General features: G+C 41.7%; 2 protein-coding genes across 3 annotated transcripts; both read right to left on the bottom strand.

The window, feature by feature from the left end:
• Nucleotides 1-1974: 1974 nt before the first annotated feature.
• LOC121059141 lies at nucleotides 1975-10910 on the bottom strand. 2 transcript variants are annotated; one of them, XM_040535569.1, is made up of 7 exons: nucleotides 10047-10910; nucleotides 9297-9392; nucleotides 7995-8315; nucleotides 6749-6803; nucleotides 5909-6012; nucleotides 5615-5667; nucleotides 1975-4982 (listed from the first exon to the last, which is right to left on the bottom strand). In XM_040535569.1, exons 1-7 carry the CDS (start codon nucleotides 10087-10089, stop codon nucleotides 4719-4721), a joined length of 936 nt encoding a protein of 311 aa, XP_040391503.1. In that variant the 5' UTR covers nucleotides 10090-10910; the 3' UTR covers nucleotides 1975-4718. The 2 variants fall into 2 exon arrangements, with proteins under 2 accessions (XP_040391503.1, XP_040391504.1); XM_040535570.1 differs by lacking the exon at nucleotides 5615-5667.
• Nucleotides 10911-10991: 81 nt separating this feature from the next.
• Nucleotides 10992-16578, bottom strand: LOC121059142 (triggering receptor expressed on myeloid cells 2-like). The gene is given in 5 exon segments (XM_040535571.1): nucleotides 10992-12372; nucleotides 12375-12456; nucleotides 12965-13019; nucleotides 13344-13688; nucleotides 16171-16578. Coding segments are annotated over 5 exon segments (696 nt in total). The 5' UTR covers nucleotides 16211-16578; the 3' UTR covers nucleotides 10992-12198.
• Nucleotides 16579-17031: the final 453 nt, after the last annotated feature.

The following is a 17031-nucleotide window of genomic DNA, read 5'->3' as shown; positions in this document are numbered from 1 at the left end:
CCCAAACTCTCTAGTATCATGCCATTATCTTTTTTTTTTTTTGCCAAATATGATTAAATGGAGACCATTAAAAAGAGCTTTTTTGTTTTGGTGCAAAAGGAAGTTTTCCTCATAAGAGGTTTGAGCAGGCTTTCAAAGGTTTAATACTCAGCTTCCATGTCTGCCTACTAATACCTCTCAGACATACCTGCTTTTCCTTCCACGTGTGCTCAGGCTCTCTCAACGGTATTGGAACTTCAATGTTAACAGTGATAACGTAAATACTTTTATCAAGCCTGAGGTCCTGCACTGTCAGGCAGTCTTTCTGTGTGGTATCATCAAGTAGTTGTATGTTATCATAGTATTGTTGAAACAGTTCTTGTGCGTGTTTAGAGTTTGCAAAGCTCTTTGGGATAACAGCCATATAAATAAATAAATAAATAAATGTGTTCAGCCTATTCCATTTCCTGTGTTTTGGGGATGTACTCTGTTTTAGAAGAGATACACCAATCTTCACAGGTATTCATAGACAGATATGGTAGATATGATAGATAGGTATTCATAGATATGCTTGAAAGAACTGTGAGCACTCCTGTGGTTCCTGGAGCCTGGTTCTACCCTCGCTGGTGCAGAAGCATCTCTCTGCTAGCAGAGGTTGAGAGCACATGTGAGCATCACCAGCTGGCAACGAGCAGAACAAAAAGGGCAAGTTTTGCCCCAGGCACTGTTGTTTCTTTCTCCTGTGCTGGGTGCCTTAACAGTGATTTCCACGTGAACCAACTGTGGGTGAAGTTTTTATGCTGTGAAACAGCGTGGGGATGCTGAATGAGTTTGTATTTAGGTATGCTGAAGTGGTCCCAGAGCTCCAGCTGAAAATTGGTGTACTTCAAATGCTGGTTATAATGGGGTGTAGCCATACTGCCTGTGTTAATTGTATAAACTGGGGCGGGTGGTGTCCACATAGGTGAGGTAGGGGAGAATTGCCTCCAACAGGCAGTTCAGAGCACCCTGAACAGCAGTCCTCCTGTTTTGGAGTTTTCTTCTGAAAAATCCTTTTTTTTCCCCTCTGCTAAATAAACAGGATCTGACCTCTTAGCTTGGTCACTGTTAGGTGCTGTAAAGACCCCACGGGCTGGCACTCAGTGTGGGTCCTGAAGAAAGCTGGCCTGCTTTCTGACACTGCGTTGCTGGCAGCTCTGCAATCACGATGAAATGCAGAAATGCTAGAAGTGTGATTGTTGGTAAATAGAGCAGAATAAATCCTCAAGGACATCACAGCTGAAGATTCATGAATGCAGAAGAGCACGAAGGGCAGTGGCCCAAGGGAATAAGCAGACACCATAGGCCTGGAGGGAATGCCCATAGCACGTAATAGGTTATCTGATTATAAAGCCACTCAGATATTGATTTTTACAGCTTTTTGCTTTATTCTTAATTTGAAATTCTTTTCAGTTCCCTAACAAGAACAGGAGCAGACTAATTTAAAGCAGTCTCTTGCTTTGGAGAGAAGTTCCTATATCTGCTAATCTTGGGCTAATCACGGTTGCCAGGATCCTGGTTTTTGTTGCTTATCTTTCCTTTCTGGTATTCTATATTTTGCAGTTGCTGGGGATGGGAGAGAAGTAAGGCATGAAGTAGAGAACAATCTAACAGGTATTCTAGAGTGAATAGAATAAATAAAACTTTGTATGACGAACGTGAAGTGGATATGGTTGATAAGTGTTGGATTTTCTCTGTTCTTTAGGTTTCTCATGCAAGAACACATTGCTGATTCTTTGTATTTTGAGGAGGTAGAGACAAACATGTTCCAAAAGTGTTCTCGTGTTTCTGTGATTTCCAGAGGAAAAGGAAAGCTATGAAGGAGCCAACTTAATTTTGTCTAGCAGGAGACTCCTTGATCTCTATAGTTTTGCTCCCAAGCAATATAATCCAAAATTCAGTTTGCTTTCCTTGTTTGTTTTTTTTTTCTTCTTTTTTTTTTTTTTGTTTGTTTTCGTGGGTCTTTCAGGACATGGAGCAGAACTGGATGGTTTATGTAGTAGCTAATAAAACATTATGCTTTTCATGTCTTTTGCTCAAATCTCTGTGGTTTCTCATGCATATGGCAAATTTTACCCAATTTGCAAAACTGTTGCTGGAAGGCACTTAGATGGCATCGTACTATGATGACTGTAGCAGAATCTCTAGAGTATAATTGATTATATGATTGCTCTGTTCTTATAGTTCACTTAGGGCAAGAGCCCTTTGTAGTGAGCAGATGAAGCTGCCTAGCCATTAGTCATACGGATATACTTTTACTACCTATTCGAGATGAAAACAGTCCTCTTAGTGGACAAAGTGGACAAAGAAGAAACAAATATTTCAGGATAGGCTGCAGAGAATGTTTAGATTTGGGATGAGTTTTAACTAGACTTCCTGGAAAAGGACAGAGGAGATGTCTGGAGGCACTGGAGTGGAAAGTATTGACAGATAGCCTCAGTCTTAGAAAAAAAACTCCTGTCCTCTTCCATCCTGTCCACTGTGCCCTATCTCATATGCCCAGTTCCTAGAATGTTGCAAATTTATTTCCTGCTACTGTCAAATTAAAGATAAGCTGGGAGGATATGTGAGACATTAGCCATGTGCAACTTTACATCACTATTCAGCAGCTAATACAGAGCAGGGTCACTGAGTAGATGTTTCTGTCAGGCTTATTTGAAGACACGTTCAGGTTTGTAATGTCCCAGATGTCCAGAGGCTGCTTGTACACAACTTAGAGTGCTCCTGAATTCAACAGCTGACTATAGCAGAAGTGGATAAGTGTGCTGCTGATGCTAACTAACATAACTACCAAATGTGCCAACGCAAATTAGTTGTTCCAACAATGCTGCCTTTGTTGTAGGCAGGTCAAATTACTAGCAAGTCTGCTTCATTTACACAGAGGGAAAATACCTGTAAGATGTTACAAATTTGGAAAGATTTGAGAATATTTCTTGTGTCTTTGTTTTAAAACAGCCAGTTACGTATTTGTGTTTTGTGACAGAGGACTGGTGCAATCTGTAGAGATAAACTATACCTAGAAACACCCTCAATTTCACCATATGATATAAGGTTATCTACAGCTTTGTAGACCAGAAGTGTGTATCAATAAGCCTTGCTATCATGACTTAGTTATTTAACTTCTATTTTTTTAAGATCTGAGGCCTTCAGGGCCTTTATTGTGTGTGTCATTGCCTAGGTGAAGAATTTATGCATAAAAAGTTTAATTGCATTCAAAGAATCAAAGAGGTTAAATAAGGAATAGAATTTGTATATTGAAGCTTATTATATTAATTATTTTTATTTCCTGGTGTGTGTAATTCAGACCTTAATGGTATGGTCCCCACACAAATGCTTTTGCTGTCTCAGAAATGCCCCAAAACATAAGGGTGTCAGTCAGTAAGTCTTTAGGCAGTTAGTGAAGGCAGTTGTGAGAAAGAAAGAAAAAAAAAGAAGAAATAACCGTAAGCAAGAGAAAACAGGAAGTCAGTATAGGAAGTGAAGAATGCAATCATGTAAGCCTGTTTAGGAAGGGAAAAAATGATTTTGTTAGCTATTATTTTATGTTTAGTTTTATTTTTTAGATAATTTGCAATAGAGAGACAAAATAATCTCAGATACAGTTGTAAAGTGCCTGATGTCCTGTAGCCACATCAGACCAGGCAACAGAAGTTCCTTCTTCTCTCCCCTCTCCTCGCCCCATCTCTCTGTCCTCAGAACTGGACAAGAACCCACAGGCAAGATGAAGTTTACATTTACATGATATGATTCATGGACATCTCTGCCTTTCCACATTCCTTTTTTTCCATGCCACGCAGTACCTAAGCTGGTGCTTCTTCCAATCTTAATATCAACAAATTAAAGCCATTTTTGTGTCTTATTCAGCAGCCTTGGGCCCAACTCACAGGATTAAGATGAGAATTTTAGCTGAATTTTGGGATTTATCCATAATCCTTAGTGGATGTTTGTACGTATCACTATGATAGCAGGATTCAGTAATTTGATCAAAATGTGTGTAATTTGTAGTACAGTCAAGACAGATTTATACTGTAGCATGAGTGTAGCATTAATAAACAAGCATGGAAGGGAAGGAAATCCAAAGTTATACATACAGTCTAAAATCTGCACTTGTATGTTCAAACTGAAGACATATAACGTAGAAAAATTTTTCAACAAAACTAAACATGTTTCCTTGACTCTCTGAAATACATGAAACAATTTTACCTGCTAAAGTTCAGCAGATGCTTTACCACTTTGCTGATTTGGACCTAATAAGCATGGGCAATTATTAACATTTTATATGCAACTATTTATGTGTGTTGTTGAAGTTAAAACTCTAGAAGGAAGTGTCATGCTCCCGTATCTCAAAGCCCATTGCTGGCTGTGGCACTGGATCTGTTGCCATGAGAGAGAATCTGTTTCCTGTATTTGGGTTTAGAGTCGTTCATTGTTTAAAAATAGAGTAATTTAGAGAAAGCAAATATACTACAGCCTTCCACTACGTTTACTTACTAATAGCTGAATTGTGATGCTGCACTATTGGAAAAGTGTGGTTATTTTTTCAGGGAAGGTTTGTGCATCCATGTGTCTCATCCTTTCAGCAGCTTTCATCTGGGCAATCCCGTGTGTACCCAGCTTCAGCAACTGGTTACAAATGGATTGTTTCTAAGCCCAGTTCAGCAAAATTCTATGAATAAACCCAAGGCTTTGTGCTGCTTTGTTTAGGTGGACCTGTTTTTCTCTTTTTCAATTCCAGAACGTGGAGCTGTGGCTCTGAAGAAAACAGTAGCATATTCTACAGGCCCTGAGAAAACTGAGTTCCCTGGTGGTTCTTCAAGGTGGAAGAGAACTTTTGGTGAAGGCTGTACGTTGACATATGTAACATCTTCAGGCTTTGGTTGAGGTTGGTGCCTTAAGACAGCATATGTTGTGCAGTCATTCTTATCCCCATCTGAAGTTCTACTTGCTTTTTTTCTTCCATCCTTCTGAAAAGACGTGAAGAGTGAGAAGTTAAAAAGAAATTCACCATTTTTTGGTTATGAATATTAGTCTCAGCTCACTTAAAATTACAGATATTTTCGCCTCGTATCATGAAGCTGGGGAAGAGGGGAGAGGATGCTGGAGAAAAAAGAAAGCGTGCTCAGAGAAGTTTGGGAAACTTCTTTTACACCAAACTCTGCTTCCTAAGTCTTAAGGGACTGGGTAGAAAGGCGCAGCAACAGTTAACACACAGAATATTTAGGGGGGTTGCAACTAGCAGATTTTTCCTTTGATGAGAAACTTTGTTGATCTTACTAAAGGTTCAAGGCCAGCGAACTTTCAAAATTATATATTGCATTTTTTTTCTGAGTGTTGTAAACAAAAACATGCAGAGGGGTTATGTCTTAGCCAAATAACCGAGTCAGGTTGTGTCTGCTCTGCAGCCACAGGTGGGCAATCACAAACACAGACTGCTAGCTGCAGTCTGCTAGCTTGAGCGGATGCTACGTGTTCGCTGTAGGATGTGTGGTATCGTGTGCTTTGTAATCGCCTTGAGTGGTAAGCACAGAGCCAGCATCTCTGCATGACAGAGATCAAACAAAGCACCAGGAATGAGGTATTTCTGATGCTCTCTTACCTGCAGCACTCCTTTTCTGAAATCAGGATGTCTGCTAAAGTCCATCCCTTTTCCTGCCGCAAATAACAGAATCTCCTTTGAGTGCAGAACCACACCTTTACCTTTTCATCTTAAAAATAATTGCCCCCACTCTTCTGTCTCTGACATTTAGCTCACATGTTGCATTTCTCTCAGCTTGGTCTTGTTTCCTCCCTTTGCAATGATACTACAAATAAACCTTACTGGCATTCAGGGTGATGTGAAACCAGGTCCTAGGGGCAGGGAAAAATAGAGAAGAGGATTAGAGAGCTTTACCTGCCCTTTTCCTTCTGATGTAGCTGGTGACAAGGAGTGTAACAGTAGCAATAAGGGCAGTTGTAGCCAGGAAGGAACTCAGCACCATGACAGTATAAAGAGTCCTGCAAGGAAAAGCATGGTATCTCCATTACTATTTACAGCATGAGAGGTGATTAGGCTAATTTGGAAGGGGATTTTGTGTGTTGGAAAATGGAGTATGGTTCCAGGATAAAAATTCAGCATGCTGTCTCTAAACAAGTTTGGTTCTGGGTGGTCAGTACTGGTCTACAGACACAAAGGATCCATCTCAGCTGTATTTTCTTTGGCACTTGGCAAGCCTGGGGCATATTCAGAAGCTTGAAATCTCTTCTTGCAATCAGTTGCAGTGCTACTAGAGCTCAAAGGCATCCCTCATAAGGATGCAGTTGCCCTTCTCCTGATCTGTCTTTCATCAGGATCATTATGAGGGTCTCTTTTGATCAGGTCTGGTAATAACTCTCATCTAACATGCCGTGTTGTTTAGCTGGGGTTGGTCTTAGGCTGGTCTGCTTGTACCAGAGGCAGAATCATTGTAGCATTGCACGGGCCATACGGTTGTCCCTTTTAACCATGTAGAAAGGAAGGATGCAGTTAAATTGGGCATCTTCAAGAGACCTCTCCTGGTGCTCCTGAAACCAGTAGGAGACTTCTGCAGCTTTTTATGGGACTTGGGGAGGTTGGTCCAAACCCCATGGCAGAGAAACGGAAGCCTACGTGTATGTGTGCATCTGAAAGTTTCAGCTGTTTGTGACAGCACCCCTCAAATCCTGCACTGCATCCAGAATGCCACGATTAGAGTCTGGGAATCTTTGCTTTTACCTCTGGTCCTTTTTGCTGGCATCTGTGGGGCTGGCATCCAGTTTCCAGTTTTCCCCTTGGAAAAAAAACACAAGAGGAGGTGATTTTCCCACATTGATCCATCCCTGGTGACTTTCTCTCATGCTTAAAAATCCTGCTTTGCAGGTTGGTAGGATGCTCTGGAGTTATTGCTTGTTTGTTACCCATGACATTGTGCACAAGAATATTCCTCCTGTGCTATTTACCCGCAGAAGAAGGTTTATTAATGCAGCAGAGTCACTGGAATGGGATCATCCAGTTTCTCAAGAAGGATCTGGGAGTTTTGTTTAGGTTGTTCAATAGTACCTATTATCAATGAATCTAAATGAAAACATCAGGTGTAGGCCCAGCCAGACAGCTAGTAGCTAGCTGGACAGGAACAGACATCCTGTGAGTCCAGTTTTCTTCCCTTTGGATTATAGTCCTCTGTTTGTTTGTGTTTTTTTTTTTCATTCTTGCAAAATATTTCCTACTGAATTTCATCATACCTTGGAAAACCTACTTATTTGATGATTATATCACGTGCGGAGGGGCAAAAGGCTGGTGGTTTCTGCTTCCCTTATAAGTTTGGGTTCTGTGACAAATCAAAGGGAAAGGACAGCTACTGTTGGGGTTAAGTTTTGTAGAAGGGATAGGTAAGCCATGAAAATTCATACAATTTTAGAAACTGATGTAAAAATTGAGTTGCAATTGAATGCTGTTAGAAAGGAAACATTTTAGAAAAAAAATATCTTGTGATCTTTTTCTTAAAAAAGAAATCTTGTGATTTCCCCTTCCCTCCACATTTTTCAGTTGTCAGAAAAATCAAATAGCTTCCACCAAGCATCTTCTGTTTTGCTGCTTTCTGCACCGGCTAAAAGCAGAAGAAGTAAAGTTTGAAAGCAAATAGAAAAGTTTATTAATGAACAGTGATAAAGAGGTGAACTCAGAAATTCAGGTAAATGTTCAGATCTCTTGGAGTCTGTTTCATCTGCTGATGTGAATGTTAAATTTCATTAGTCAATGAAGCCAAACCAGACTGCCTGCCTCCCAAGAATTGGCTGCAATTTCTACCATTAGTATGTATCAAAAAATCTATGTGAGAAAGGAAATTCAGGAATTATCTGTGTCTCAGGAAATTTCAAGGCTCAGAAGAGAGCTCTTTAACGTTGACCTGGAGTCTTTCTTGTCAAGTACTATGAAACCGCTGACTTTTAGAAGATCATCATTAATTCTTTGATCAACTCACCCAAAACTTTCAGCATGATCCTCTTCAGTAGTTTGTTTCTCCCCTGGAAATGGCTCTCAAGATGGTATTCGCCTGAGTCATTAAGTTGGAGATTTTTCAGCCACACTCTAATCATTTTCCTTGAGAAGTCATTCATCATTTCAGTCCTTCCTACTTTAATGATACTTTGATCAGCGTTAGCTCTGATAATAGGTTGACATCTAGCTCGGGACACCATTTTGCACCACATAAAATGCTGAAGCTTCCCAACGTTGGGTGTCACAGAACAGGAGCAATGAAGGAACAGGGATTTCCCTGTTTTTGCAAATATTGTTACAGGTTCTAAAGACAACAGAGTGGTGATTCGTCAGAGGGGCAAAAGACAGGAAAATGCAATCCCCACAACAGCACACATCTCACCCAAAGGAGCAGAGCAAACACCAGCACAAAGAGAACTGGCAGAAGACGTGGAAGCCATGGTGTCAAGTTCCAGGGCTGTCATTGCTGTCAAATTCCCCAGCTGCTGTGACATGGAGCTACCTCTGCGCTGTGTTCAATTTAGGAGGGTGTTGCTCCATCTCTCAAGTCAGCTACTTGAGTTATCAAAGCCTTTCTATGTGAAAGGTCTCTGTGACTGGGAAATGCTTTTAACAAAATGGAAGATTTTGTACAAAAAAAAAAAAAAGTATTATTTTTTTAGCTTTCATCAACTTGTCTGTCCCAAACCTAAACCCATTTGTTTCTGATGAGTATAATCCCACAAAATTGTGGTTTTTTGGTGGTTTTTTTTTTGTTTTTTTTTTTGATGGTAATTTTTTAAATAATGATTTCTTTCCCTTTGATGCTTTTTGATTTCATATGGAAAAAATAATTTCTTGGCCATTTCTGCCTCTAGATACATGCAGATACATATTGTGGTTTCTTATTGCCCTTGATAATCTCTAGTGGAATCTCTGTGACTAGATACACCATACTTTGCTATGGAACAAAAACTGGAAATGACGCATCATTCTTGATTTATTTTGGTTGTCTCCCACCCAGTGCTCTGTTGACCTCATAGCTCACCCTTAGGTGAAACCACCATTTGTATTCTTTGCAGCAAAACTTGCTTCAGATCTACCCAGACTCCACACTGGTATGTGCCAGAATCCTCTCTTCGAAGTGCTGCCATGTTAACAGAAAACTGGCCGCCTCCAAAGTCTTCCAGCTGAACAGAACGATGCCATGCATGGTTAGGATTAATCCCTTCTTCTGAAGGGAAGCTCAAGGGTAAGACTGGACAATATCTTTCTGATAGCTCCTTGCACCAGAATTTCTTCTCACGTAAATGCTTGTGCACATCATATGAACAGTTAGCTCTGAAGGAGTCTCCCTTTACTTGCAGGAACACGTGTGTGTCCTCTCCTGGCATGCATGATCCTTTCAAAAAAAAAGAAAATTGATGCTAGAACTAATCTCAGCTTAGTGTGCCACTTTTTCTTACGTTATACCACTAATACCGCTGGGACTGTGAGAAGAGTTATTTAACTCTGCAGGTTTGCATAAATAAACATCCATGCCTAGCCTAGAAAAAGGGAGCCACTACCCTTTTTCCATTGTTATTCAGATTGTTCCTCTCTGTGGACTCAGTATTTATTGGCAGTAAGAAAGCAAACAGCAGCTAGCCTGTCTGACATTGCTCACAATACCTCATCCATCACGTATCTGGAGAAAGCAACACAGATTTCCCTCCCCATATGCTAGGTGATTTCAGACTAAGAATGCTTCAGTGGTGGGAGAGAAAGGTCTAAGAAGGTCAGAGATTGCCAAGTATCCCTTATAAAATTAATTTCTGGACAAACTAACAAACTACTGTAAAGAAAAATGAGAAGCCAAAAGCTTGTATAATTAAAATAAGCACATTTCAGGCTGAATGTGTCCTCCCCTTGTAGTCCCTCATTGACATCTGGCAGTCTTATTCTGTGTCTGGCCATAGATGGCCTGAATAAAAAGTGCAAATAACAGTGTGCAGTGCACACAACAGCACAGAAAGTACCCTGTTCCCTGGAGAAATAAGAAGTCTCTGAGCCTTACCTGGTAGTGCCAGCAAGAGCAGCAGGGCTGGAAAACCGCCCATTCTGAAGTACAAAGTGGTTTAGGGCACGGAGAAAAAAATTATCCCAGATCTTCTTTATCACTGAGGAATTCTCTGGTGTAGGGGAAGCTAACTTGCTTTGTCATTTACAGTCATCTGCTGCCTAGTGATGCCAGTTTGGAGTCACTGAGAACATCTTTTAACCACAGTCTTAATATTACTTCCCATGTGGGAAGGCTGCACCATGTTTACTGGCTGTTTTTTTGCTTTAAGTATATTGTTTTCTAGATAGCCATATTTAGCAACCATGCTGTGTGGCTGTGAAAGAAACGGATATTTTTGGTCTCTAGGGCCACCTTGATGTACTACAGAGCAGCTTTCAGTAGGATGTGTTCATTCTTCCTGCTGTTTTGCACACAGATGCAAGTTTTGTATCCTTGTTCCCAAAGAGCTTGTACAGTGCTAGAGAACACGCATTACATTCCCCCAGCATCACGGAAGCAGTGGGCAGCCTTGTATGAGGTCTCTCAACAGGTTAGAGCTGGAATTAGGACCTAAGCCTCCTGGCTAGAGCTGCGATTCCCTTGCTTTACTGCTCATCTCCACACTGGGTACTACAGTGCCACCCAGGAATATTAAAGCTAGATTTGTGTTAGTACAGCTGCAGTGCTGTGCGGCTGTATGTGGGCTAATTTACCCTGTGGAAGCAGAGGAAATTAACTTAGAGCACAACCATGAACAGCCTAGTCTGGTTTTGGAATCTAAATGGAGCTCATCTAAATGGTGCTAAATGGAGCGGGCTTGACCTGCCAACCTGCCCAGGTGTCCTGGGGCACTTCTGTACACTATAAACGTGCCGGCATGTTCTAAGTGTTACCGTTTGTCTGGGTGATGTATTGTGAGTCGGGGTACTCCACCCTTTATCATGAATCCACATTAAGTAAGATAATCAGTTTTTTATTTAGCTTTGTAGGCAATGCACGGAAATACGTGTGAGTGGCCTTGGGTTTGGGGTCTTTGGGCAGCTAAATGCAGCTTCATTTGGGGGAGTGATAAACAATGATCGTGTTGGTAACATCCCCTTGAGAAAGTAGATGAAAGGCAGGGAGAAGTACAAAGAGTTCATGCTTTGAACATTTCACTTGAGAAATGAGGAAGCAGGCTCAGGGTTGTGCGTAGCCTTCACATCCCTTTCTGTTACATTCTACAGTTCGCGTCTCTTTCCACACCGACTGTCCACTAAGGATCCATTCTGCCAGAGGAAATCTGTGGGAGCTAGTCACCTTGGGAAAAGAGAATCTGTCACCTGGCAGTACCGTGAAATAATATCACGTTGACGGGTCTCAATCCAGACCCCAGTGGAATGATGCTGGAGATAAGTTTCTGCCTGGTGGTATGGAGCAGTTACTAGCAGTGACTAGAGGTGACAGCAGAGCACTGCATTGCCGTAAACATGGCAAAAAGGTCAGTCATTAGAGGGTGGAATCTCAGTTACAAAACTGATTTCTAGACACTAATACTGGCTTTCAGTACAAACCATACACTTCTGGTTATATTTCATGCTTTTGGAAGAAGCGTTCAGCAGTTTTGTAGACGTATAGGACATGCTGAAAAAAGCTATTAGCTTCAATAAATCAAAAGTTCCTTGGGGAATTTTGACAGAGCAATGTCTTAAAATTTTTACATTGTTTATGTGTGCATTCATGAGTTCCACAAGAACACACGGTGATTGAGCTGCATTACCTGAACTCCTGTTTACGTTCACTGGCCTATCTGTACTTTCATTTACAGTAAAGCATTGTCTGGCCTGGCACTGAGCTGGGGGAAAATGGAGCAGAGCTCTGTCACCTTTACTGTGTCTGGGGAAGCGTCTCTGCACATAGATAAGTCTTTGCTGGATCTCTTGACAAAAATATTTCATGTTCCTTCTTCCCCTCAACCCCCAGTTCCATCTCCTTCCACCAGGTTCAGGTGTTACTGGCAGCATCATTTCATTTCAATTGCGTTGGGAAAAGTTGGTCAGCGGCAATGAGAGGTGAGATGGTGACATTCCCTCTTTAGGGCGATAGGTCTGTCAATACCTATGTCCCGTGGGTGATCCTTTTCTTTATTACAGCAGGTGGCAAAGCTTTGCCGGAAAATGATTGATGTTCATTTCCCTGTCGATTCTCTTGGTTCAGCTCTAAGCAGCGCTCTCGAGGAGGAGCTGATTCCATCACATGCATGCTTTACGAGGTCACCGGGGAAAGGGAGGACCCACTGTTCATTCAAGCTTGAGTTGTTCTGCTCTGTCTCTCTGTTTTTCCCACTCTTGCTAATGATAAAAAGATCAGCACGGCCACCACAAACTTGACAGCCAGGAGTCCGCCAATGACATAGAAGACAGTGAAGTCAGCTTCAGGATGAATGCTATGAGGAGCCATAAGCACAACAAAAAAAAGGCTTAGCCAGGAAGGGGATGGTTCAACCTTTGAAAAAGCTCACGTATTTTGGTAGTATAAAGTGCAAAGATGGTAACATCTTATGTGACAAGCTCCATGCCTGGGCATAGCAGAGCCTCAGAGGTTAGAACAACTGTTACAGGTTTTAACTGTAAGATCTCACATATGAATAAATTATAGAATCATAGAATCTGTTTTAGGTGGAAAAGACCTGCAAGATCATCTAGTCCAAGCTTTAACCTAGCACTGCTGAGTCCACCATTAAATTATCATCTACAGGATTTGTTTTGCCTGTCCCTGAAGCACTGCATTCCATTTAGAAACTGCACAGCAGCTTCGAGAATTGTCATGGATTAGGAATAGGCAGAGAATATGCCTGTGGTGGTACTCAGCTTCAAATGGAGTTGCAGATGCTAATCTAGTTTAGTCCTAGGAAAGTTAGAGTTCAGAGCATGTGAAAAAGTTTTATGGCTTACCTGGAGATGCTGTGCACAGCACTAGGCTCCTCTGGCATTTGGGTTTCCAGGACAGCTGAAGACACAGAACAGTTTAGTCTGCAAATGTTTCTGTGTAATACTCATTGGTTTCACAAAACCAGTGCCCCTGTTAGGCACAGGTAACCAAGATGAGACTGAACAATGAGCTGCATGCTAGGAGATTAATCTGGGTAATTATAGATGACGTGTGTTAGATGTCTGTAGTAGTTGCTGTAAATTAGGAACTACAAAGGGACAATGAAGCATGGTACTTCCTTAGGAAAGTAGATGTTTACCAAAGTAAGGCCTTGACATCTGCAGACACGTGAAATTTAAGTTAAACTCAGGAACTCATGAAACACAGAGCCCCAGGACCTACCTGTCAGCACTTTCACTTGCACCTTCTGTAAGGTGTTTGTTTCCCCCAGGTAGTCAGTTCTGCACTGGTACAGCCCAGCGTCCTGCTTCTTGAGTTGCTTCATGGTCACCGTCAGGACCCCTTCGTGGACATTGTCACTGATGGAAGTGGTGCCGTTCCTGTTCTTCAGGAAGGGCAGCCAGAAGCGGCGGGCGCTCACCACATGTTGGCACTTGGTCTCATCGATCTGCTTGCACCAGCTCTTTTCTCTCCACCGCTGCTGCCAGGGGTTATAGGTACAATTGATAGATATGGTCCCCCCCTCCACTCCGTACACCAGGGTGATGTTGTCTGCAGCGCAGGATGCTAGAAGGAGAAAGTGGTGAGCCACATCTCTTCTACGTCTATTGCTTATCACTGTGTTTAGGCTAAACAAATGCCATTTTCCTCTTTTACAACTCTAATGATAACTGCTGCCAGCTGTAGGGCTGGCTCACCTGTCTGCTTCCCTCATGACAGTCTTGGTTCAGACTTTGTTGAAATACATCAGTAGTGATCCTTTTGACTGGTGTGTCATCTGGCTCGTGCTAGGCAGCTCTTGGGGTAGGGACTGAGGTAACCGTTCCATTAATATTTGCAGATTTTCTGAAGCTCAGCCAATTTTGGTCTTCATCTTCCCCTTCTGGCCCTGTGGTGACTGCTGTGGATTGCAGTCTGGAGCGCAACCACATCACACTTGCTGTAGTCGTTGGGCTCCTGCCCATTAAGAGGAAGCAGTTTGCCAGCATGACTACGGCATTAAAAATAAACTTGCATTTTCCTCTCGTTCTGAGGAGCATGAAGCTGGGTATTCAAGTAGATTGACTGGGCGCCAGGCAAACTGGCTTGGCTTTTAAAAGGTCTTTTTACAAGGCAAATCATCAAAACACAGCTTGACACAATAATGACCAATTGTTTCTGAGTAACTCTCAGATTTGTCTTGCTGTAACACCCCTACTTTGCAGCATCTGACCTGCCTACTTGAATACAGCTGCAGCAAGGTTCAAAGGTATAGATTCCCCATCGGTCCAAAAGTATAGATTTGGCTCCAGTGTGCACTCTGCTGTGGAAAAGGTCCTTTGCAGTAAATGCCCATGAAGATTATTCCAATTTTAAGGGCTTTACACAGCCAAAGGGAAGCAAAAGAGCCTTGGCGGATGCTGAAAGTGATACCTACAATATGTATCCAGCTAGCTGTTTAGCAGGTTACCTCTTAATCCGACTCCTGATTCCAGAGTCATCAGATGTTTTCACCCTGTCTTTTAATACCCTTTTAATTTTAATCCTGTTGATAACTGGTCTTTAGCTTCATTTTTATATATATAGATATTTATTTTTATTTTTTGCCTTAGTTCCTTATTTCTAATTTCCATTCCTCTTTGTGGTGGGCAAAGGCAGAAGGGACCGTCTTAACTATAAATAATTCTGGAGAGAAGTGCAGCGTGGTATTTATGGAAGTATTTGTATTTCTAGTGAAAAAATTTTGAGGCTTCTGTGAAACCATAAGTAATGCTAAAACAGAAGTAAATTAAAAAATAGGTCGTTGTGAGGACTTTGTGCTGGCAGAGCCTTTTAATAACATGTCTTAAAATAATCATAAAAAATTCTGAGTGAATTTTAAACTAAAAAAAACAACCAAACAAACAAAAAAAAAAACACTGAAGGTGTTTCAGGCTTTTCTAGAAGAAAGCATAAAAGTGGAGCTATGCTCTCCAATTATCTAACACCTACAACACTTTATCCTGATATTTTGCTCCACTGGGTAGTTCCAGTCAAGGCTTACCTCCCTGCATGTCCAGTCCAGTCCCGTGCAAGCCAACTAAACATTTTAACTCCCTCTCTTATTTCTCTTGTGGACCTTTCCTTGCCCCTAGTTCAGTTAGCTTCTTCAGTTCCACGGCAGCCCCAGGTACTTCTTTTATTGACCAGAAACACCACTGCAAAAATGTCTCGATCAGAATCATGGCATTTGAAGATTTGCTCATGCCCCTGTGGAAAAACTGTGTCATTATCTTTTCAGCCAATTCTGCTGACAGGTCCTTTACTGTTTGTGTTTGTTCTCCCTTGTTGCTTGCTTCCGGAAAAAATATAGTGGACTTTTTTCCAAGTTCATTCAGATTTTGTCATAATTGAGATAGGTTTCTGTGCTCCCAAAGCCTGCATCTGTTACCTCTCTGTGCACTCTTTCATATATCTAGTCTCTCCAAAATTTGGCTGGAGAGGGAAAGCTTTGAGCTGGGAATACCAGCTAGATCCTGTGCCTTGTTTCTCACTGCAGGTAGACATTGCTCTCCAAGCTGAAAATAGAGACTGGGAGTGTTGCTCTCTACAGAGACGTTCTTCTTGTCTTATTGTGATGCCTAAGATTTCAGAGGAGAGGTCCCTGCTTCAATGAATTTTATTTTCCTCCTCTTGAACCACAGCTGCTGCAATTTACATTCAACCCCCTACAAATGCAAACAAATAGGATTTTGCAGTTTCACTCTGAGAAGGCACATAAGACTCCTGTTCTGACTCAAAAGGATCCCTGTGAGAAAAGGTGAGCGCTTGGATCATTGCTGGCCCTTTGTTAAATTAAGAGAAAAGAGTGAACTTCAACCATAATAGTTTTTATTGGTCTTCCGAAGAGCTGCATGCTACCATGAAGATGCCTTTGCATCCAGAAAGAGTTACTGTATCTCATGGCCTGTGCAGTCTTTTCCTGTAGTATTATCAATAATCTTATATGAGCCATAGATAGAGAGTAAGTTTACACCAGTCCTTTACCCTGCCCGTTAACTGAAACCCAAGGCCATGCATGCTTTCTTACCTGACAAAAGCAACAAGATGAGGTGCGTGAGCTTCTCCATGTCTGTCCAGCAGAGAAGCAGTCAAGAGATGAGTCTGGACAAAAGCAAAAAGGATTGTTGCCCAAGAGCAGCTTGCTTTTCCCCCCTCCCTGCTCTGCCGGAAGGAATGAGCACAGGAACTTGGCATCTTTTTCGGCCTGTGTATTGAGCAATTCATTAGGGACGGGCATTTCTCTCACAAGCTGAAAATTCAGGCATCAGCATTGCCCACTCACAGCCAGAGTTTAGTCTAGACAGCCTGAAAGAGAACATCATGTGATGGTCTCCAGTAGCATTAGCAAACCGATTGGCTGCCCTTTTTATTTTTTGATTTATTTACTTGGAGATCTTCCATGCTAGTGCTGGTAAAGCCTTGCTTCCTAACTTACAGAAACAGGCAGATAAACATGCAGGTCTACCCATTAATAAATGTGCTTTCTTTTTCTTTCCTCTAGTTAGTGTTTAAGAAAATGGTACCTCACAGCACCTAAAAATTCTCAGTGGGGCTTACACGTTCCAGCTCTTGTTCATTCTTGCTCCACTAAGCACAAGTCTGGATTCTCTTTGATTAGAAGCAACTGTGAACCTGAAAATGTATTTCTTCCACTTGATTGTCTTCTACCTCTTCCGCTGTTTGACCCAGTGTAACTGACTGCAAGAATAGCAAATAGTTAGAGGAATCGTGGGCTGGATGATCCATTTCTGGAACCATTTTCTTTTTCTTCCTTTTGTTTCGAGTTAAACATGGCAACTCTGACATTCTCAAAGAACAAATCGGCTTCCCTGCTGCAGATATAGCAAAAGAAGCCTATTGGAAAGCTGGATGTGACTGGCCTGTGAAT

Source organism: Cygnus olor, chromosome 24 (genome assembly GCF_009769625.2).
Source record: "Cygnus olor isolate bCygOlo1 chromosome 24, bCygOlo1.pri.v2, whole genome shotgun sequence".
Taxonomy (NCBI): Eukaryota; Metazoa; Chordata; class Aves; order Anseriformes; family Anatidae; genus Cygnus; species Cygnus olor.
Note: the sequence above shows the minus strand (reverse complement) of the source record. Positions and strands in the feature narration are given on the sequence as shown.

What these genes read in the sequence shown, in the direction of transcription:
- LOC121059141 (XM_040535569.1), bottom strand. Translation starts at nt 10,089, where the DNA reads ATGGGCGGTTTTCCAGCCCTGCTGCTCTTGCTGGCACTACCAG. An exon ending in TGATGTGCACAAGCATTTAC is followed by an intron (nt 8,316 to 9,296) that starts GTGAGAAGAAAT and finishes TGTTGTCTTTAG; the next exon opens with AACCTGTAACAATATTTGCA. An exon ending in TCAGAAAAGGAGTGCTGCAG is followed by an intron (nt 4,983 to 5,614) that starts GTAAGAGAGCAT and finishes ACGTCTTTTCAG; the next exon opens with AAGGATGGAAGAAAAAAAGC.